Source organism: Crocodylus siamensis, chromosome 10 (assembly GCF_052110815.1).
Source record: "Crocodylus siamensis isolate JL-2025a chromosome 10, ASM5211081v1, whole genome shotgun sequence".
Lineage (NCBI taxonomy): Eukaryota > Metazoa > Chordata > Crocodylia > Crocodylidae > Crocodylus > Crocodylus siamensis.
Window position 1 is genome coordinate 13,144,914 of NC_143404.1, and position 22,686 is coordinate 13,167,599.

The 22,686-nt window shown below is 45.8% G+C and overlaps 1 protein-coding gene and 2 pseudogenes across 3 annotated transcripts in view; 1 reads left to right on the top strand and 2 right to left on the bottom strand.

Moving 5' to 3' along the window:
- Positions 1-703: 703 nt before the first annotated feature.
- SPRY4 (sprouty RTK signaling antagonist 4) lies at positions 704-20,287 on the bottom strand. Of its 2 annotated transcripts, none has more exons than XM_090020831.1 (2): positions 20,130-20,287; positions 704-5,829 (listed from the first exon to the last, which is right to left on the bottom strand). In XM_090020831.1, the coding sequence occupies exon 2, from the start codon at positions 5,781-5,783 to the stop codon at positions 4,884-4,886; it is 900 nt and encodes a 299-aa protein (XP_089876957.1). In that variant the 5' UTR covers positions 5,784-5,829; positions 20,130-20,287; the 3' UTR covers positions 704-4,883. The 2 variants fall into 2 exon arrangements, with proteins under 2 accessions (XP_089876957.1, XP_089876958.1); XM_090020832.1 differs by lacking the exon at positions 20,130-20,287 and adding an exon at positions 15,293-15,942.
- Positions 6,730-6,857, bottom strand: LOC149856257 (U4 spliceosomal RNA; annotated as a pseudogene).
- Positions 20,288-20,441: 154 nt separating the features above from the next.
- The window catches only part of LOC149856258 (uncharacterized), a 198,231-nt pseudogene continuing 195,986 nt past the window's right edge, over positions 20,442-22,686 (top strand). The window contains exon 1 of the transcript XR_016438376.1: positions 20,442-20,541. The product of XR_016438376.1 is annotated as an uncharacterized LOC149856258 (transcript). The remainder of the gene's footprint in view (positions 20,542-22,686) is intronic.

Here is a 22,686-nt window from a genome sequence, read left to right on the forward strand (position 1 = left end):
CCAGAGACAACTAGGGTCCTTGCCTGCAGAAGGCATTTAGGGACTGGATATATAGAATAAACCCCTGGTTCTTTTTAATAGTTTTAGACAGATGAAGCCTAATTTGAAACCACTGATTTCAGTTGCAACTGCTTCCTTGGCCTAGAAGTACAAAGCAATTTCAATTTAAAAAAATAATAATACTGTGATCCGGACAGTAACATGACTTAGCCTTAGGTTCATTTATGTGCAAGAAACAGCCATGGCAGAACAAGTTCTTGGCCAAGCAAAATGAATAGGGGGAGAGGAAAGGAAGTTAATCCAGTAAATCCCAAATTCTCTACTCTCCTCCTTGCTCACAAAATGGTAGTGGCTGTAGTCTTTCCCATTCTCTTCCGAGATCTGTGTTGACAGAGTGATCTAATGAGAGTATGTGCATGGGGTGGATTTGTTTGCTAACAACAATAAGAAGCTGCTAGAGGAAAAACAACTTGGCAGCTTCTGCTTTATTTCAGCCTTTGGATGGTTTCAGGCCAGGGCTCTCCTTGAACTTTCTGTTTTTGTAGCTACAGTGTCCAGCCAGAAAGCAGGATCATCCACTGTAGTGAATTCTTGTCTAAATAGTAAGCCTGGTACTTAACCCCTGTGAGCTGGGGCCTAGGAGGCAAATTAGCAGCTGTTTCTGGAATAATTGCTAAAAATATTGCACGCATCTGTCTTTTAAAGAAACCACAACCACCATTTGTATATTTAACAATATATATTTTTTATATATATATATATATATTTATATATATTTCTAGATCAGTACATTCATCAGTACTTGTTTTTCTTCACAAACAGAAGAACTCTTACAATAGTAGACTTTCTAAAATAAATACTATTAAAATAGAGCTTCAAAATAAATATTCTATACAAAGGAAAACTTCTGTGGTAACTTCTCAGTGTGTGATGGGGGCAGGGGGAGAAGGGTAGAGGGAAACCTTAAACAGCTTTCCAGAGCATGAAAGGGAAAAAACAACAACAACAACAACAACAACAACCCATGTATATACACACACCATACATATACACTGTACCATAAAATTAATCCCTGAGCATTTTATCATCTTCTCCTGTAGGCAAGCTCAGGCTCTCTTCTGCACTGGGCACGTGTGAATATATATCACACACACACATACATACACATGCCCAGTGCAGAAGAGAGCCTGAGCTTGCCTACAGGAGAAGATGATAAAATGCTCAGGGATTAATTTTATGGTACAGTAGCTACACTACACTCCCCTCCCTGGGCTGTCTCTGCATCTGGGTTGAATGGAAGGTCGCTTGGATGTGGAGTTGATGATGCTGCACTTAACGTGCACGAGGAGCGTCCACAGAGTCAGTGCAGGGTAACTACTGTACCATTAAGTCATTCTCTGGTCCCACCATCCTTGGCCTTCCCCTGTAGATAAGCCTGTACTGAAGAAATAAATGAGAAATTGCTTTTGCAGAAGTGATGAGAAGCCGCTTCTGAAAGGCCATAAAGCAAGTGTTGTGCCAAGTCCTGCCCCTGCTCTCCCCCTCACAGCCCTGTTCAGGCCAGTGGAGTTGCACGCCTCTGGAGGAATGCTTTCTTCTGTTGCACTGGGTATGAGGGGGATCCAGAAAAAGAAGTGGATCCCCTTTCAGGGATGTGCAAAGCCAGGCTAGTGATCTCAGTGGCCTTATTCCTTCTACTCGTGCTAGGGCAGCAGCAGTGTGCACTGTGGCAGGGCACAGGAGCGACGGGAGAGCAGCCCCCACACCAAACTGGGCTCACTTGCAGCACAGCCAGCAGCCGTGTTCCAGCTGGAGAGGGAGACTTAGCTTACAAAGATCGTGCAGCATGTTGGGGTATGTTACCACTACATGACAGGGAAGGCACGGCTCCAGCTTTGGCCCAACTTAACACCATCTTGCACTATCTCTTTACACTTTGTACATCCCGGGAGCAGCATGAGGTCAAAGTACCTTAAAGAGTGAGTGGGGTAGAGAAAGAAAAAAAGAAAAGAAATGGGAGAAAACAAGTAGGTTGTTGGCTGGCAAAAGATATCCTCAGTCAGCAGAGCAGCCAAAGGCATCAAAAGGAATAGTGTCATGTTGTCAAGGCTCTTCTCAACTGGTCTAACCCAGAATCTTTTGAATGCTACACAAGAAACTCAACAACTTTGTTGCTATGCCTCGGGCAAAGAGCTGGCGAAACAGGCCAGCCGACTGCTGCACCAGGGGCCTGAAGAACACAAGGAGATTCATTCTGCTATGTTTACCACGGCATGGACATATCCACTAACGCTTCAGAGTTTTCCAGCGTGGGATCTGCGTACATCACAGCCCGATTTAGATATTAAAACAGAAACCTACAAAGAAATAGGTGTTTACAAGCATGTACAATGAAAGCCAAAGGAAGCCACCTTTGTAAGAAGACAGCAGAGGGGGGCAGAATCACCTGTGTGTATGTACACCAACAGACTGGCACAGTGGAGACCACGTTTCAGTAATATGCAGCCAACAAATAGAATCTGCTATTGCAAATTTGCAGTATTATGCACTAAATAGAGGATGTGGGATAGAAGGGAAAATGTATAGGTGGAGACCATCTGGACACTGTGTATGTTCACAGGTAGAAAGAAAGGGTTGTTGCTCACCTCTGTGCTTGTTGCTGCATCTCCAAGCCTATTTATACTTGAAGATGATATTTTATTGACTTCTTAAATACAATGCCCTGTATACTCAACCAGCTTGGGATGATTTTTTCCCCCCCTTTATATGGTTTCCTCAGATTTGTGCAAGACTGTATACAGCCTTTTCTCCTTCCCCTGTCCCCATGTGATTGTGGTGAAGGTAAGCTACAGGCATCAGGAACTGGTAATGGATACAGTATCCCTTTTTTCTATGATTTACCATATACAAGCCAGAAAGTGTTATAAATATAAAAGGACGATGGTTTTTCTTTTAAAAGATTCCTGCACGATAAATATCTATAATTAAAACTCAACTAAAACCAGTCACCTGCTATGAAATGAATTCTTAAGTAAAAAACAAAACAAAACAACTCTAATCAATACAATTTCCCGCCCGCCCCCCCCAACCTTTATACACGACAATTGTAAGACAACAACCAAGCAAATATGATTCCTGGAAAATGCTACATGGGCTTATTGCTTATCTAATTAAAGATGGCATGTGTGTGTCATTGCTGGGCATCTACCTAGTACATTTCCTTTAATTAAAAAGGGAAGGGGAACCCCCACCAAAGAAAAACAACCAAACTGAGGCCTGGATAGGCTTTCAACATGCAACAAGTACCTTTCTACCCATTTGATTTGTTGCATGTTAGGACACACATTTCATTTAGCACCTTGCAGTTGTCAAGAGAAAGGGGTTACTGCATCTTATGGAAGTGTGGAGCTGGCCCTTATGAGTGCACAGACACAGCCCGTTTCATCTAGCTACTGAACTCCACGGGCAAGTTTTCATAAATATGCCTCCCCTCCCCTCCCCAAGCTTGTCCCCTATAACTTGTTAACACTAAAATAGACTTTATTAAAAAACAAAAAACCACCAACAAAAAAATCCTCCTCTCTATATATTTACAAAGCCACACTATTGTACATAATGGGGAGAAAAAAAAAAACGGGCAGCAGCAATAGAAATAGGGGAGGGAAATGCTTCAAGCAGATATTATTCTGCCAAAAAACCCACAACAACCCCTCCCCCCAACCCAAATAAACAAAACACCAAACCATAGTTTCCTTAATATTTATCGGAAAAGTAGATCTGAACAGCTTGTTCCATGAGAGAGAGAGACTGTTGGACTAATATATCATTTTAAAAACATATGTATATGTATATTGTGCTCAGTTTTTTAAACCCTCCTAGTTTTAGAGAGGAGGGGAGAAGAGATAAGTTGAAAAGCTCTAATAAATGCCGACAGTCTCGCTGAGCAAGAACTCAAGCTGGGGAAGTAAGGTTCATGCAAAGCTTCTTAGGAATGGTGTTAGGTTTCTGTGTGGATATAAAAATACATTTTAAAAAATCCTCTAAACATGACATCTGAGGCTACAAAGTTGGGCTTACTGGCAAAACCAACATTCATTTTCTTATTAAGTCTGAATTTCAAGAGGAATTGACATTAGAACATTATCGCAGTGCCTATACTTGTGGGGGGGGGGGAGGTTGCATTGCACCAATTTCAGTTTTGAGGGGGCTGGGGGGGGGGGGGGGGGGGGGGGGCGGGAGTCAGCCTGAACATGGCCAGGTAGGGTGCGAATAGAAATATACTGAAATACTAATGGTCTTTAATAAAAAGTTTGGAAACCCATTCTTAAAAAGGGGCACGAAAACCTGTTCTAAAGCATTTATCTTGGACTCAACTGGCCCTTTTTAAGTGTCAAATGGAGGGCGGGGGAGGGGGAAACATCAACCCTTCACCTTTAACAAGCTGCTGGTAACAACTCAGAGTTGAAAGGGAAAAAAAACCCATCGTACTGTGAATCCAAATCTCCTTCGGTGAATGAGAATGAATATTGCTTCTGCCGATGTGCCTGTCGAGCTCACAGTTAATGATTCTCGCGGTGCGCAGGCACCCTGAGCAGTCAGCACGCTGAAGTAGACAGTAAAAAGTTTTCAAGCAGCTGTACTTCATGGCACGTGCACATTTTCGGCCTTCGCTCTGTAAAACGTTAAGAATTCTCCTTTGGCCCATCTGTCAAAGCTGTAGCTCACCAGTTCCGAAACCCTGAATAACCCAAAGTGCTTCAGTTTGTGGAAATAGTTACTTCTGCTTTCTCTGAAGGCAAAAAGCTAGATGTTATCCTCAGAACACAGGTTGTAAGAAACCCACTCCCTGGTGTCTCTTCCACTCTCCCCAGCTTCCCAAGTGATCAGAAAGGCTTTTCTGGCCTGCTTGTTTTGCCATCCGGCACCGACTTGCAAATGACGCTGTTTGTGTTTTTACATCTGCATCCCGGCCGACTCACTTGGTCGTAGCATTTCTGGGAGAGTTTCACACAGCCTGTTGCTGGCAGGTAGCAGAGCAAGCAGGGCAGGACCAGAGAGAGGGCACTCATGAAAGACCAGCGGGCACAGCAGTTCGAGTGGGAGCAGGAGCAAGGGTGGTCTGCACAGGTGCCCTCGTCATCCTCGTTGGTGCAGTGGTAGAAGACACCCTTCACCAGACACATGCACGTGGAATAATTGACCAGGTTCTGTGCGGAGCAGAGGCATTCCTGGTTACACACCCAGCAAGAAGGCAGAGTCCTGGGTAGGGCACACTCCTTGCACTTGCATTTCCCACAGGCTTCGCACAGTAAAAAGTGCTTGTCAAGTTCCTGAGACATGGGTCCCTTCAGATCCAAGGGTTTGCAGTTGATCACCTTGGGCTGTATCCGGACTGCTCTTGGAGAAGACTGGTCTGCCACAGGAGCTGGCGCCATGTGATCCAAGAGCCTCTGGTCTGAAGATGTGCTGCTGCTGCTACTGATGGAGCTGGGCCGTCCACTGAAAGAGATCCAGGGGTGGGTGACATCCTGCTCGCACCTCTGCAGGTGCTGGCTGATCAGCGTGGGTTCATGGGGCCCTCGGGGGCGCTTCTGTGTGGCCAGCTGGGCGAGGGTGGGATTGTCAGTGTAGTCGTTCTCAATGTGAATCGTCTTCATTTGGTCAATTGGTAGGATGGTGAGCGGGTGCTGCAGCCTCCCATAGGGGATCCGACCATCTAGCAGCGGCTGGACCATGACAGAGTTGGGAACCACCGTGATGTTGTGGGGAATCCGGGGCTCCATTGGTCAGGCTGGTCTTTGCTAGTAGGGAAAACTGCTCTTACGTGTCCTGAAAGAGAGAAGGAAGAAAAGGGGCACGTCCCCAAGTTAACTGGGTGCTTGCAGTCACTCATTGCCAAAGCTGCCATTGCATGGAAGGGGTTATAGCCCAAAGTGTGGGGCAAGGGGAGATAAAGCACTTGCTCTTGTATAAAAAGGCCAGATGCTTACATTGTCCTGTAGCCCTGTTCTACTCCCCCTAATCCTGGCCCAGCTCTTCCCAACCGCGGCTAGCCTTGCCAAGCTGTACTAGCCTTCGTCCCTCAGTGATAGTTGGGCTGGGAGGAAAAGCAGTGGATTCAAGCAGTGCCGACTTGAATTACCCGTCTGTGTTCAATTAGGCTTCGTCTAGTAAATAAGCTACTCCAAAAAGTTACTGACCTATTTTTCTCACCAGTCCTCAGTCTCCACCCCCTGACTCCAAATGTGAGCAATTGCTAGGAGAGCCACAGCTTCAACTGGCAAAACAGCTGGTCCACAAGAGTTTGGGTTGTGCTGGGTTACCAGGCTCCCTGAGCACAAACTCAGAGCAGCAGTGTTCGGCCCCAGTGGAGCTGGTATGGGGCATTCAGGCTGATCCACAGATCTGAGCGCATCTGCCCTTTGCAATCGTGTCTTTAAAGGGTAGATTGTACCTAGCACCCGTAAGGTGCACCCTTGCTGTCATGGCAGTCCTTTGCCTGCTAATCTCTCTCCCTGTGAATGGCTTATGGGCAGGGCAGAGGTCCAAGCCAGCTAATGACAGCAGCAGAATTATTTCCTGCAGGAGAGTTGCAGTAGCTTCTTAGATGACGACGTTGCAGAACGCAGACGTTGCCAAGTTCTGCCTCTCCCAACCACACCCCAAAATCCAAGGTCCAGCCATATGTAGTTCACATAGCATGGCTCCCGCAGACCTGAAGTGCAGTGCCATTGTGAAAGGTCATCAGGAACGATGCTGCCAAACCAGCAGATATCAGGGTGGGAAAAATTTTCAATTAGCAATAATTGTGCCTTGGATCAACCTAATTGGCTAAGATACTGCTGCTGTGCAAAGGGTGGGGAATGGGCCATGGAGACCCTACCAAAGGGAAAGTTTAAAATGCCAGAGAGGCTTTTACTCTTTGTGCCTTAGAGTACGACCTGCTGCTGCTCGCCCAAAAGCTGCCTGGCAAAATCTGAATCCTTAGATGGTTTCAGGTTCCTGGCCCTTCGGGACAGCTCACTATTCTTCTGCCTCCCTCCCCACACACTTTCCACAGAAAATCTCTAGTGCTTAATTCTCCTTTCTCCACAAATGCCACCTGCAGTTCTGGGTACATTAACCTCCCTTCTTCCCATGCACACCTGAACCCCCCCAGCTCCACTGTTCCCTTGATGAGATGGATGGTGTGAGTTTGGAGCAGACAAGTGGAAAAGGAAGCATCTGACCAGTTTGGATTCTGGAGCCCAGGTATCTCCTATAAAGTCCCCAAATGTCATCTTAAATAGTCTGAGCCAAATTTTCCTCCTTTAGATAGATACTGTGTTAGAGGCAGTATCTTCTTTGAGGGAAAAGAAGACCTTTAAACAGGCAAAGGGTGTTTCAGCCACAGTCACGGCATTTCATAGTTAGTAGGGTCGGAAGGGACCTGAGCAGATCATCGAGTCTGACCCCCTGCCATGGCAGGAAAGAGTACTGGGGTCAAACGACCCCAGCAAGGTGATTGTCCAGCCTTGTCTTAAAGATCCCCAGGGCAGGAGCCAGCACCACTTCCCTTGGAAGTTGGTTCCAGATCCTAGCCGCCCTGACCGTGAAGTAGCGCCTCCTGATGTCTAGCCTGAGTTTACCCTAATCACTGATCGCAGCGTAGACAGAACTGCCTGGTTCAGATACTGGTAGCAGTCTAGCTGTGGAAATGCACAGCTCTGTGCGAGTAAATTACCTAGCTTGTAAGGCAGGTTTTGCAGCCTTCTGTAGTTACACTGCTACTGGTACCTGTGCTAATTGTTAATGGAGAACTAGCTTGGGTATGCCTTCACTATACCAGCCATACCCTACAGCTCCAACAACCATTTCACGGATGCAAAGTACAGGTAGATCATGCCTACAGGTAAAGCCTGCTGCAGCGAGACACTGAAAATGTGATCAGACATCATGTCACCCAAGTAACCAAGCAATCTTCAAACACCATGAATGATATTTAGTACAAATGCTGTTTACTAGTGAGGCCAGCTAAGCCCTCTATTGCTACAGTTTCTAATTTCATTGAAAGAGTGCAATTCATACTGGAGTCAGGCCAAAGACTCAACTGTAGTGTAGGACAGGAAACCACAGGAAGTAACTAAACTTAAATCAAAGAACGGAAACTACGCGGTTCAAATTTAGAAAGTGCATATTGTTTTCTAGAAGATGTGCCATTTCCTCCTTGAGTGACCTTTATATTAGTTATTAATTATATTTGAGATCAGTTAAAAGCAGCAACTAAAACTTGAGAGGGAGTAGAAAGAGAGGGGGGCCTTCTGAAGTCCAGAAAGGAAGCAGTGAGCTGTATAAGCCCTCCCTTTAAGAAGAAAAGATTCGCTTAGAAAAAAGTGTGAAAAGGTTATTTGGCCTTTACTGCAAAAGGTCAGGGGGAGAGGATAGAAGTCAGTAGAAGTTGTGCATATGGAAAGTACATTAAACTAAGCTATCGGAACCATGCAAAACACTATCCTAGAAGTAAAACTACTGTGTGAAGTATTCACACTATCAGCAATTACCAAACTATTTCCCATTAATTAAAACATTCACTGATTTTAATACTAATGAATACACAAGCAGCAGCTGTGTAGGAGAAACTTTTTAAAGCTATAGTTATCTGTCTTAAAGCGATGATGAAGCGCTGTTGTAACAATCAGTCATTCTCTTGACCGAGAACTTGAACTTGGATTCTGAAGCACTGAACACTCAAACCTATCCTGAAATCAGAGGAAGAAGATGCTGCTCTAAGCACTTCAAAAAAGGCGCTCAGCATCTTGCAGGATAGGGCTTTTGCAGTGAAACTGGACTCCAGAACACCAATTAGTGTTAGAACAGTACATGCCTTTTCTGAAGCGTTGGTTGTAGCCATGTCGGTTTAAGGACATAGGCAGACAAGGTTCTCCAGGGCTAAGTACAGACAATCAAAAAGCCCAAGGCTTAACTGACTCAGTCTTTGCAGGTTAGTCTAAACTGCAAAAGACTGAACTAATAAGCAAATGAACAGACAGTCGCTTTGGATTCAGGAAATGCAGCTACATGCCTGCAGTGGCTCAAGCCAAAAGCTGGGGGGGTGCTAGAGGATGGCTCCTCTGGCACATAGCCAACATGGGCAGTGTGTTCGCTTCCTCTTTCTGCTGCCCCTCACATCTCTGGGATTTGCAGTCCAGACTCGCAACAAACAGGACTCTGCAGGGTTGCTCATCGCTTCCTTTTCCAGCTTCAAGGTGTCTCTGGGATTTGTAATCCACAGTCACAGCCAGCACTAAGTAGGCAGGGCAGGCGGCTCCATACTCAGGGGAAGAGAAGTTTAACTCCCCTCCTTGGTCCTAGACCCCAGCAGGGGTTTGCCTGGGGAGCCCACTGAGCAGCCCTCACTGCTCCAGCTAGGCATCAGAGGGCAGGGCCAGCCCTGCTCTCTGGATCAGATAGCACTCACTCACATTCACAGAAGTTTAGGGCTGGAAGGGACCTCACAGCTCAGGCCAGGGCTGCAAGAGCATGCTGGGAGACTCAGATTTAACTTGAACTGGAAGGGGTCTGGGACACAAGTTTCATAAACTGGTTTGACCTAAATCAGTTAAGTCTGATACTACATTGAACCAGGTTTATCTTAAACCAGTTTCAAAATGCCTGAACCAGGTTTATGTGCACTGAGCTTCTCTTCTGTTACAGGTTTAAACCAGTTTATGTGCAACTTCTGTCTCCAGTCCAGGACAACATAAAACACCAGCAGACTCCACCTATGCCTGAAGAAGGGTGTTTGTGCCTGAAAGCTTGCAAACAAAAGGTTCTCCAACTATTTAGTTGGTCTAATAAAAGATATCACATTTACCCAAAGAACCTTGTCTGCCTATGCCTTTTCTGATGCATTAGTATAACATGTTGGCTGTTATGCTTGAAAGACAAGAAACAAGACAAAAAATGCTTTCTCCACTAAGAATAATGCAGGTCCTTATTGGCAGCTTAGTCATTAGGCTACTGTCCTTTGTCATTCAACAAGTCTCTAGTTACTTTTCCTTAATTATTTGCCAAAAGAGTAAAGAAATCGACAATTGTGCTCTTTTAAAGAAAGAGAAAGTAAAAAAGGAATATTCCCTACTCCTGTTCTTACCTCCAACATTGTGGAACCAGCAATAAAATGCTCACATACCAAATGCTTGAAACGGACTATGTTTGTTAAAATTTAGCTGCGATAACCAGTAATTAGGGGAATAAGGAAAAAAACTGGTATTTTATTTTGTCTGCTAGAGTTCAGTATTGTGTTCTATAAAGTGCTACCTGCAAGTAAGAATTCAATATTATACAACATGTTCAGCTCCGTGACTGTCAGGGGTTTTAACTGGGATTAAACTAGGATTTTTAGAAAGCTTGATGGGGAGAGATGCAGCACTTTTGTTTGTGGAAGCTGGGCATTTCAGCACCACTGACCAGCCGAGTGTTGATGGACCAGTATAAGCGGGGTGGAATTCTGCAGGCCTACGTCTCTTCCTATCTCGCCGTCAGTGGCATGTTTGTCGCACGCCTGTATTTTCTTTTAGTAAGCTAAAGCATGTACACCTATAGCTTCCAGAAACTGGCAGGAGTTGATTCAGCCCCCAGCCGTCTTTTAGTACAAGTCAGTGGCATTGTCTCAAGTCACAGCAGGTTTAAGTGGGGCCCACAGATTATCATTATTTTAATGTGTTTTGTGTGTCAATATACATGATGAAGGGGGGATCATATTTATCCTGTAGGCTGTGTCTAACAACCCTCTGTGCAAACAGCATCAGGGTTAGTAAAATTATGATTTTTCTATTTATATAGCACCTTTCAATCCCAGAGGAACATTAAACACTTTGCAAACTAGAGGCCTGAACCTGCGCCACTGAAGTCAGTGCATGTGTACACACCACATCAAGGAAAAGCAACTCTCTAACAAAGGGCAAACAGCAGGATGCTTTTTGGGAAAGAGTGAGTGCATACTGCGTCTTTGGTGTTTAAGTCTGGTCTTATGGGCTCTGCCAATCAGAGATGGTTGTGCAGAACTAGCGATAATACCAGTTGTATTCAAGGTGTTCCCCTGAATTAGTATCAATTTCCGGGGCGTAATGCCTGTAGCCGGTACGGCAAGTGTTACTCCCAGAAGTAGCTCATGTGCAGGCAGGCATTAGAAGGTAGCATTAAAAGAGATGATTATGGCGGTCAGAATACATTTTTAATGTGGCTTTCCTGGACATTTCAAGATGATCAAGGCTGAAAACAACAATGCAGAGCGTTTTCCAGATGCCCTCGAATCACTTGCCCCATGATAGACAAGTCCGGCAGGCGGGGAAATGGAAGCATGCAGAGGTTGGTCAGTAAAGCCAAGGTAAACCCAAACATCCCAGCTCCTAATCCTAAACATGCTACAGATCCATCTCCTACCCTCTTTTAGTGTTTGAGTTAGTTTGTCTCCTGATTCTTTAGAAACGTACTAGCTGAACTGGTGTCTTATCAATTGTTGTCACTCGAGCAAGTTTAGAACAAAGTCCATTTTATGAGATCTCTATGGCATTTCCCCAAAGGATTCTGCTGCATGATCTGTGGCCACCTGCTCACCAAACCTTTCAGTAGTAGAAGACTGAACTTCTATAAGGACTAACTAGACATGGACCTGGGTGGCATTCAATCTGCAAGGAGGTTACCACCATTTAAAATCACCGGCGATGACAATGACATTTTATGATCCGCTAATTTTAGCTTGTGTTGGTTCACCTGCTTGGTTCACCAGCATGCGCTCTACCAGCTATGGTACTGAGGGCTGGCAGCTAAAGTCCTCCTTATCTTTTAATAACTGGGCCATGAGAAAGAAAAACAGGCCTCTGACTTGCCAGCTGTTATGCACAGCTTCCTTGTGGATGACAAGCTGCTTGTAGGTAGAGCAATTAGAAGAGTAAGAGATGCACGGGACACTCAAGTTCTGTCACGAGATTTGATGACTAGCCTTTGACAGTGCCTGGAGGGGGTCCGAGAAGGATCTTCAATACATTTCACCCAATCCCCTGTATACAGAACAGGATAGCACTGAGATACGAGTCCAAGATTAGGCTCAGGACTTGATCCATGGACCTTCTTGACCCAGATCAAGACAACACGAGGGAGTTTTTCTTCCTACAGTTTCAGTCAGCTCATTTCTGCCTTCGTGGGCACATTCTGAGCTCTTATCATCTTAACTGGGAGCCTACCACAACCATCACAACTCCCCCCTCCCTCCCTCCCCATTTGGTTTTATTTCTGGGAAGCAAAACAACTACACTTGGAGCTAGAGGTGGCATTAACAGAGATGAAAGGCTCCAAGAAGCGTGGTGGGGCGAAGTAAGAAAGGCATCTTGCGTAACAAGTCAATATAATGTAGGGTTTAGCCACTGGAAGCATGTGGAGGCATCAAGTTCTCTGCTAAAGAGCTGAGAAATACATCTCCTCCTTCCCAAGAAAGATGGATTATCCATTCGGGGCACCTGCTAGGAAGTCACCAGAATGCATGGTTTGAAATGATGGCATCCTAGAAAGTGCTCTCTCTGCTGTAACTACATCTCTAATCAGAAGGTCTATTTGGCAAAAATCAAGACCTTGAAAGGAAAAGCAAAGCTGCTGTTGGGTGAACTGCTGCAGTGTTTCACAGGCAGCCCCCCCCCCCCCGCTCCTAAAATTAGCCTGTTCTGCCCATGTTGAGCAGCCAACTGTGCCTCAAGTCACTCCAGGGATTCAAATGTTAAGATGACCTAATTCAGCACAGAGCATAGATCGCTTGGAGCTGGTCACTGTGTCGAGGCAGCGAAGCAGCTCTAGACAGGGGAGGATGTATGCATGAGTCAGTGCCGTTGGACAGCTCAGGTTTTGCTGCTTTTTGAACTGATGCGTTTTGATTCTGGCCTTTGAAGCACTCTTGGTTACTTGAGGCCGAGATAGCATTGGTCAGAAAATGTTAAAAATGTGATGAGAAAAAGGAACATTTCTGCTGGTTCCTATTGACCAGCTGCAGAGGACTGGTCAGACTCTTGCAAACTCAGATTCCTAGATCCAGGGCTATCTTTTGGGCACTGCTAACAAACACCAATTTCACTCATTCTTTTCCTGCCCAGCCCTGCATATTGTTAAAGTGCCTTCTAGACAACCATGTACAGTTTTGCAGGTGCCCACCCTGCAGTTCATCTGCAGGGAAGGGATTGATGCGATCGTAAAAAGGAGAGAGAGGACTCTCCCCCGCTTTGTGTCTAGAGTGAGGAAACAACTTGCAGCTTACATAGCTCTCTTCCAGATGGTATCCGAGCCAGTTGAGTATTCAGAAAAGAATGCACAACTCACGTTGATTAGCCTGTGTAAGATGAACATGAATGCAGAAGGCCCAGCATGTTGTAGGAAAAAAGAAAAATCTGTTGACTTGTAATGCAAAACATGAAAGTGATGTATTTTAAAAAAGGGAGAGAGGAGAGAGGAAATAGTAAGGTAAGATGGATGCTCTGTGAAGACTTCTGTTCACTAGGCAGTAAAATAATTCGATAAAAAAATTACAGTATCAAGTTAAACTTAATTCTCTGTACAGCATACCTAATATATAGCCAGCCCCAGACAAAGTGGTGCCTTGCTGGTTCTATTCACATTCTGATTAAGTGACTGGCCCGCCTTCAGGCCTTGATGCTGTGGTGCTTAAGCAAGTGTGTCATTGAGGTATGCTGGTATTCCCATTGTGCTGCATGGGTGCCTTCAAATCCACAGCATCTCTTAAGGTGCTGATGCAATTCTAGGTGAAGATTTCATGCGAGTTCTGATTCAGGACTGCTGTGCAAATGCTTCTTGCATAAAATTAGTTAATACTTTATCAATAATCAATGCAGACGTACCTATGCCAGTAAACCAGGCATAGACTTACCAGGTCCGACTCCACAGGCTTTTTTCTGAACTCAACAGGAGAATGATCTAATGAAAATAGTCCCAAAATTAGTTGAACCTTTGAATTTAAATTGGCTTCTGCAGGTCAACCGAAAGCTCCCGTGAGCCAGAGAAGTAAAAAAAAAAAAGTCATCTTTATATGGATACGTAAAACTTTTAAAATTTGATGAATAGCCACATCACAGATCTGTAACTTTTTTTTTTTTTAAAAGCAGAAGTCGGCCATAATATGAAGCTCTTCCCAAGTATTAACCTTGTGGTTAGTTAATGTTAGTTCCACAAAACTGAACCACAACAACTACATTGAATTTCTCCACCTAGATAAGAGATATTTTTTTTTTTTATATATATGGTCTTCCCAGTATCTGAACTCTTACTGTGCAGCAAAATAGTTTTCTAAAATTTTAGGGTTTGTAAAACATCATTTTAAAATGGAGCATGGTATAGCATTTCTTGCAGTACCCATTCAAACTTGGAAGCTTTCTTGGATTTCCTCATGGAAAAGTCCTACAGAATTTTTTGCAATAATTATATGTATTTATAGAATTTAGAAGTTACAGTCTTCCTATAGAAGGCTGTAGGCAAGTCACAAAAACCTACAGTAAAAAACTTATTCTCTATTCAATTCTGTAGGTTTAGGGCAACCTTCTATACAATCCTATTTGTTTAACACCTATTAAATTATTTTTCATTTTCTAGATGTCAGGCAATTTTCTCTTCTGCTTGTGGGGGGAAACAAAATGGTCTTTGCATTGTTTAATACAGTGCTGATATACAGTTTGATACAGTGTCTTATTCAGCTAATACCCACTAGCTTACGTTTATGTAACAGGCATGTAGGAATAACAAGATACTGAAAACAAGTGCTGGACAAAGAGCCTAGTCTCCACTACCCATTTACTATGGCCCAGAAATGCATCTATACATTCAAAACTGAAATGTTTCTATTCTGAAGGATGCCAAGTGCTCACATATCCTATAAAATCAACAAAAAAGTGGCAGCTGCTCAAGCCCAACGCAGCACTGCTGCATCTAGGCCACTTTTTGCAAGGTTCAGTTGTTAACATGCAAATATCCTGCCCTTAAATCAATACAGTCTAAAAAGAGAAACCCTAAACATGTTGTGAGCTTATTCAGTAATACATTTATCACCATCTGGATCAAAGCAGTAATGCAGTTAGGCACTCAGAGCTCTCTGCCATGTCAGTATCAAGTATTGATTTGGGGGGTTACAATTAGTGCTTTTAATTCAGATTATGCTGTATAAAAAGGAAGAATTCTTCATAAGGGGTCTCAGAGACAGCAGCAAGTCTTCAGCCTTCTGCACAGGTACGTGGAGTGGGACTTTGCTGTGGTCACTCACCTTGTCACTTGGAGGTTTCCGCTGGTGCCTCTCAGGCAAACGGGTTCTTTCCCAGGATACCGGGCTGTTGTGTGGCACGGGGGCGTGATGCTGCCATGGCTCACTCCACCCTCGCTACCATCTTTAGACAGTGCTCTGTTCATATCAAGTACCTGGACCCAGACTCAAACTCTGGCTACGTGCTGACCCACAGCAAAGGCTTCCTTTGAAACTCAAAAGATCCTCACAGCATTGAACTCTGCTCACTCTTCAAATGCTCCTTTCCTAGGCTTTCATTTTATGGCAGTATCCAAATGGGGTGGAGCCTAGTGCAGACCAAGGTCCGTCTCTCTGCCTTTCAGCATAACCTGTAGCAACCCTCCGAGCATAATAAACAGCGAGCTCCAATTTCTGTAGGATCCTCCCTTCAAGGATTTCAGAGTACTTTACAGGCATCACGATCCCTAACTCCCCGAGGTATGGAGATGTTGCACTTGGCCACTCTGCAACAGCATCCTTATCTTACTGTGATTTCAAAGAAAGAGACTGGCCTCAAGATGATGCAGTGGGGAAGTGTGTTTGGAGCAGAAACCAGAGATTTTCCAATTCCCTGTCCTGTCATCTAGCCACTAGATTATGCTTTGTCAGATTCCCAGCAAGAAGCTATTGGGTTTTTGGGCTCTCCACATAGGAATGCAAGGCCTTTTCTTCCAACAAGAAAGTCTGGGCCATGTTACAAGCTCATTTGAAAAATACTTTTGGAACCCAAATTGCTTCTGTTGTTAGCACCAGAGAACCTTGGCACACCCGGTCTGTCACTGAAATTGTGCTCGTTCTTCTTGAGGCACAGTCAGCGAACTTGAGATAAGGCAACAGGAGGACAATGAGAGCAGAAACTCCAGCTCAAGAGCAAAGTCTAAACACAGATTAATAGTCCAAACCCTGACAAAAAAAAAAAATCAAGGAAAATGTGTAGAAAGTGTAGACTGTAAGAGCCCATGGTGAATCCTTATCAAGGTAGTTGCCATTCTAATATGGCATTATGCTCGAAGGGCTCAGGACCGTAGCCTTCTTTTTCTCTGGTTTGTCATACCATGGTGTAGAGGGAAATTCATCTAGAAACCCCCCCGGCCAACCATAGCTGTAGACTCACCGATCTTTACATCCACGCACAACAAGAGCATAACCATAACCATGGTGTCAGAGCAACAATGAATGCCGAGATTTACCACTGCTCGACTACATAGCTCCAACGTTAGTCAGGGGGAGGGAAGAAAGAAAAAAAAAAAGAGACTGAAATACCTGGAATATGGGCTAAAAACGAAGCTGGATTATCTGCTTGGCCTGTGATGGGGCAGCTGGGGGGGAAATATAGAAAGGGCAAAGTAAATGAATCCTTTTTGTGAAGAGTGGGGAAAAATATGGGGGTTAATTGAAGAGATATACAAAGTGATCTGGGATATGCAGGAATAGTAGTCTTATTCACACCCGAACTGAGGGTAGACAGCACAAAAACAATTCTGAATGGTAAATATTGCTCACTACATCTACTGCAAGGAGACCACAAACTAAGCCTGCCTAGGCAGCAAAGCTGGAGGATGAAGAACTGGTTTGATCTGAATCTCAGCAAAAGGGAACGGCTGAATGATGGCTGAACAAATCCCAACCTTGCCTTTGGTTAGAACGAAGGATGTCCTCAACCAAATTAAAAGAGGACCCTCTAGTGTGTGCGCATTTACACGAAAAGGTTTATGAATGGTATCTTTATACCTGTAAACTTCATTGAGATGGATTTGATTAAAAAGCTAAACAAAACATTAAAACAGAACAAAAATAAACCAAAAAATCCCATTAATGAAGGAGGAAACCCCCCCCTACAGACTTTTCCCATTTCTATACAATGCCTACCACCCTTTCAATCTTATTGAAATGAAGAAGACAGATGAATGTTCCTCCCTTGGCCATATGAGCATAGCTGAAGTTTTCGCCAAGAAGAATTGGAAGGGGGGGAACACCTCCCCCCCCCAAAAAAAACACCCCAAAAACCTGGAAAGCTTTGTGGGGAAAACCTGCCTCTTGCAGATGAGGCATTAGATCTGTGCCAGTGGTTCTGAAAGTCAAAAGCTGGAAAAATTAACCTGCAACCATCCCAAAAGCTGCCCCTGTCCAGCTGCCCCTTCCTGCAGTGCAAGTGATTCGCATCGTGAATTTCCTGGTCTCTAGGGTTTACAATTCCTCTTCAGTAGCTCCTCTGCTTTTTATGGTTTTGCCCCTGTACGGCAGTATTTATTTTAAGGTCAGAGAATTAAATAAGAAATCTCTAAATCAGCTCTTTTAAGCTAATGCTAGTGCTGCTCAATCATTGAGAAGGCTTTATGCTAAGTGTAGGAAATTGTACTGCATTAGATCTCTAAAAAAAAAAAAAAAAAAATGTCAAACACAGCTATTCCTCCAGTTGTTTGCCTAGAGAGAGGCAGCTTTAGATACTAAGGCTGAACTTGGAAAGCTGCATATTTGGAAAGTCAACATGTTTAATGAGTTTTCTGCTATTTGTGTTAACATTGGAAGAACGAGATACAGTGAACTAAACATCATTGCAATGGGAGTAAAAGGGAGGTCAATGCCATTTTGTTGGAAGATGGGGGATGATTTTTTAAGAAATATTTCCCAACCTGATTTGGGAATCAATTATAGTTTTATATAAAAAGCTTCTGCTTCAAGAGGTAAACAAATCATTTTCTCCCTGAATGCACCTCACAAGGAATTTCCAAGAAAGGACTGCAGCTTTCAGAAATGGTCCTTTTTATTTTGCAATACCAACACAGAGTCCCTTCTATCAACAGAACACAGCAGCCTGTGCAAAATGGCACATTTATCAATGAGACATCCACAGTAGGGTTCCAGTAACAGAGAACAACCAATCCTCCCTCTATCATTCATTTTTATATGGAGAAGGGGAAGCTAGTCATCAAGATCATTGCAATTCAGTGCACAAATTGCAGCTTTATTGTTTGACTCCATATCAGGGTGGGGGGGGGAGGGCTTAACATTGAACATGTACAGCTTCAAATCATGGAAGATGAATGGAGACTGTGAGCTGATTTTTAGCATACTGTAGCCTCAGTCTGCTTTGGAATAAGGGCAGTACAAGAAGTTCTAAAGAATGAAAAATGGATATTGGCTACTCTGGGTAATTCATGAGTGTTTTCCTTCTATCTTCCTTAAAAGAAAAAAGAAAAAAAAAAAAGAAGCAGTTTGGCCATATAATATATTTAAATTAAGAAATCAGACCCTTTGGGAGGGGTGGGGGGGTGGATTATATTGCAGAACAGGCAGCCAATGCAATAAATTATTTTTGAACACTTGAGGAGAAAGAAAGAACGAAGCCCTTTCTCCCATGATTAATGCTCATTCCTGTTTGCACTGCCATTTCCAAGGTCTGCATTTCCAATCCTGCTCTCTGCTTAGACCTCTGTGCAGAGGTCCCTTTCTGGTTTTTCCATTTCCTCTCTGATAACGAATTTTCAGAACACGTAGTCTCTAGTCTCGTCTTTCTCCTATGATGCTAGAACTGGTACCACGGAAGAAAAAAAATCTGAGCTTCTCCCTGCTACGCAGTTGATGAAGGGCACCTAAGACGCAATTCTGCTCCATCCATGTAACATGCATTATATCTGTCTATCAGTACATGATTCTACACACAAGGCTTTATTAATGATCCACAGTTTGAAATCACAGCCCCATCCAAGAAAAACTGAAGCAACACAACCCCACAGCAGCACAAGGGATGGCGTAGGGGGAGCAGAACAGAGCACAAATGAAGCAAAAAGTAAAGGAAAATGGAATTGCAGGACAGTTGCATGAAATAAAATGCTAAGGAGCAAAGGTCATGCAGCAAGATCCGACGCTCCCGGGACTCAGCTCTGAAGTGTCCTATTATGGAGACAGCTCCGGATCCATTTAACATTAACGAGAGGGAGAGAGGGCTTGGTGGGGAGAAGAAATACATAAGAGCTGTCCTCAGATGCCAAAGAAGAAGTATGTGCTGCTCTTAAATGGTAAAGCTGGGGGAGCCTGAATTTATCTCCTTTTGGTGTAGGAAGCATGAGGGCGGCGAGGGACAGAGAAAACGACTCCGCACCCACAGCACCCAGCCATTTCTACCACAGCCCCCCAAACCCTGGCTTGACAAAAACCGCCTGTCCTGCACAGGCACCAAAGGCAGCTGGGGAGCAGGGACAGGAGTTCAGCCGAGACCAGCAGCAACGCCAGTGCAAATCCTGCAGGAACCAGGACCTTTCTTGCTCTTTCCCTGAATGCAAATCCCGCTTTAGATAACGAAAGGCCACAGAGATACATAGGTAGATCCCAGATACAAACATGCGTGTGGGCAGACACACACACACATGTACGTGGACAGAACTGCACACGCAGCCTTCAGAGAGCCAACACACGTACACACGAACCCCTTCCAGCACTATTGATCAGAAACACACACACACACACAGATATATAGACTATCTATATCCAGATAGATAGACGTATAGATTTTATATACAGAGACAGAGAGGTCGATATAATCTAGACAGATACATACATGGAGTGGGATCTATATCTATATAAAATCTATCTATACACACACACAAACACACACAGATGTGTGTGTATATTTAGATATACGTGTGTGTGTGTATCTATATATAATATGCACACATACATGTGTGTGTGTATACGTGCGTTGCTGCTCACTAGTGCCGAGGCGGGGCCGTGCCGGGGCAGCAGGGACCCCGCACTCCCCCGGGCAGGACTCAGTCCCCGCGGGTCTCCGCGGCCCCCGCCCGCCGCGCTCCGCACTTACTCGCAGGAATTGAGCCGAGACCATGTCTCACCGGGCGACTTAATCCCACCGCAGCGCGAGGCGCGAGGGCAGGCAGGAGCCGAGCGCTGCGCTGCGCTGCGCTGCGCTGCGCTGTCAGCCGCGGCCGCTACCCCCTCCCGCCCGCCTCGCTCCGCTGTTGCAGCCGCCGCTGCCTGGGAAAATGGCTATTTTATGAATGGGAGGGTAGGGACCCCCCTCTGCGCATGCGCGGCCGCCCGACTCTATGAATGGGTGGGCACCGCTACCGCAGGGCGCATGCTCCGCTCGCTTTTTATGAATGGGGGGCCGGAAAGGAGCGCGTCGCGGGCTGCGAAGGTTGGAGCCGGCTGCGGCTTTTTATGAATGGAGGCAGGCGGCAGCTGCGCGCGCACCGTCCCCAGCCGGGCCCGAGGTAAGGCGCCGTGCCGCGGCGTGTGCCCGCGGGGGCGCCACTCACTCGTGCTCTGGGTGGTGCCAGGGCGCGTGCACGTGCACGCACACCCCCCGCCACGCAGTAAGGGCTGGCACCGCGCCCTCCCCCCGGGGCTGCCCCACGCGGGACCGCACGGCTCGCCGCCTCCGCCCCCGCAGGACCCCGCAGGCTCCGGCTGCCCCCGGGACGTGCCTGCGGGCACGAGCGACAGGCAGCTCCGGGGGGGCGGGTCTGGGCTCGCTGTCGCGTGACGTGGGGGGAGAGGACACTGGCGAGTGGGGGGTGGGAGGGGAGGCGGCAGGAGCCCGGGGCTGGCTGTGGCCTGCTGCGAGCCGCCCAAGTGCCGCGGTGGCAGCTGCGGCCCCGGTCTCGGTCCCTCGTGGGGCTGCGATGTCGCACGAGGCGTTTCTGAGCCCGACCCCGCCTTCCGCGGCTGCAGCGCGTGCAAAGGGAGGGCGGCACAGGTGCCCAGGGGCTGCCTGGGTACCCGGGAAGCGCAACGGCATCACTGCGGGCTCGGCGCTGCCAGCGCTAATCCTGGCTGAAGGCCTTGGCAATGGCACCCCGGAGAGGCAAAACTGCGAGGGCCACCAGCGTACACAAATGAAGCAAAGGACTGGCCGCGGGCTTTAGGGAGAAGCCCCTAGAGATGAGGCTTGATGCCAGCTGGGATTTTGTCAGGGGTTAGGGTTGTGGAAAAACTAGTCGGGTTTTTGTTTTGTTGTTAATTCCATTTATTCATTTGCTTCTCTGCTTCCTTCCCTGTTTCTGTATTTGCCGGCACGCTTAGAAAGTGGCTTCTGCAGGAGCCTCTCATCAGACTGGTGCCTCGTATGAGTGGCCCCTAATTGAAGCAGTATCAGCTCTGTGCACATTTCGTCCATTTTCTCTCTCACTTGTCTTCTTGCACAGTGGCTGTTGACCCCGCTTAGTGTTTCTGGATATTGCACATCGCTGAGGCAGGGCCTGTTTTGTCGGGGAGCTCCCTTCCGGTAGAAATAACAGAACTTGTGAAACCTAGTGCAAGATTGATCGTTTCAGTTTGGAAACTGAAGGTAGAAGAGCAGATATTGAGCGAGTGCTCGGTCACTTGGGGCTGCCTTCTGAGATTCTGGGGCGAATTCACAGAGCTGAGTACTGGGGGACACAACTCACCTGGACTTTTGCACATCCTCAGAGGTGTTCAGATTCTTATCTCCAATCCTGATGCGAGTGAAGAAATGTGACCCTCCTCCTGTTCAAGTATCACACAGGGCTCAGTCGTGACACTAGAACTATTGCTGCTTCTGTTCCCAAGGGTGATGCAGTTTCGAGTATTGTTAGTACTGTTTAGGATTACTTTTCCTAATCCTGATCCTTACAACAGACTACAAGATGCTATTTGAAATGGACAGTTTGTGCCCAGCTTTAAGTAAAGATTTAATTTCTGGGATCACTAGTGATTACTGGTTAATGTTTGTACAGCACAGTGAGAGAGATCCTCAGGCAAGTGCCAAGTACAGGTACTCCTACACTTGTGTGAGGGAGGCACACTAAGGGTCCACGTTTCTGACAGCGCTGTCACACAGTCAAGGAGGAAGTGCCTGAGCAGCTGCACGTATTCCCGGCCAGTGGAGTGGGTGTGTTCAAACGTCAAATGCCCATCTGGCCGGTTCCTTTCTCTAGGTTGTGTGTTTGAGAGACAGAACTGCATGGAGCATATGCAGAAGAATTCAAGCATCATGTGCCAGTACGCGAAGGTTGGGCTCGGGCGGAGGAGCTGTAGCTAACGTGTTTTCAAGCAAGGTGGAGTCTGCTGAGTCTCATTTGAGCAGGCTTCTGGCATCAAGCTTCTCTGCCCAAAACCATATGGCAATGGAGGCCATCACGGAGGTTGCCAAATGGAGAAAAAGCTTGGTTATATCAGCAGTGAATAGACAGATTATTATAGGACACATACCAGCATTTCATAATCATCCCATTGGTCCTGCTATATTGTGAGGGTATTGTGAAGATGATCTACCTTTTTTTCTTTTTTTAAACCTGCTTGTGTTCACGAAGAACAGTTTGGCCTTTGAACAGTCAAAATGTTAGTGCTCCATGCACTGAACAGCAGTACGTCTACCCAGTCCATTCGTTTATGCT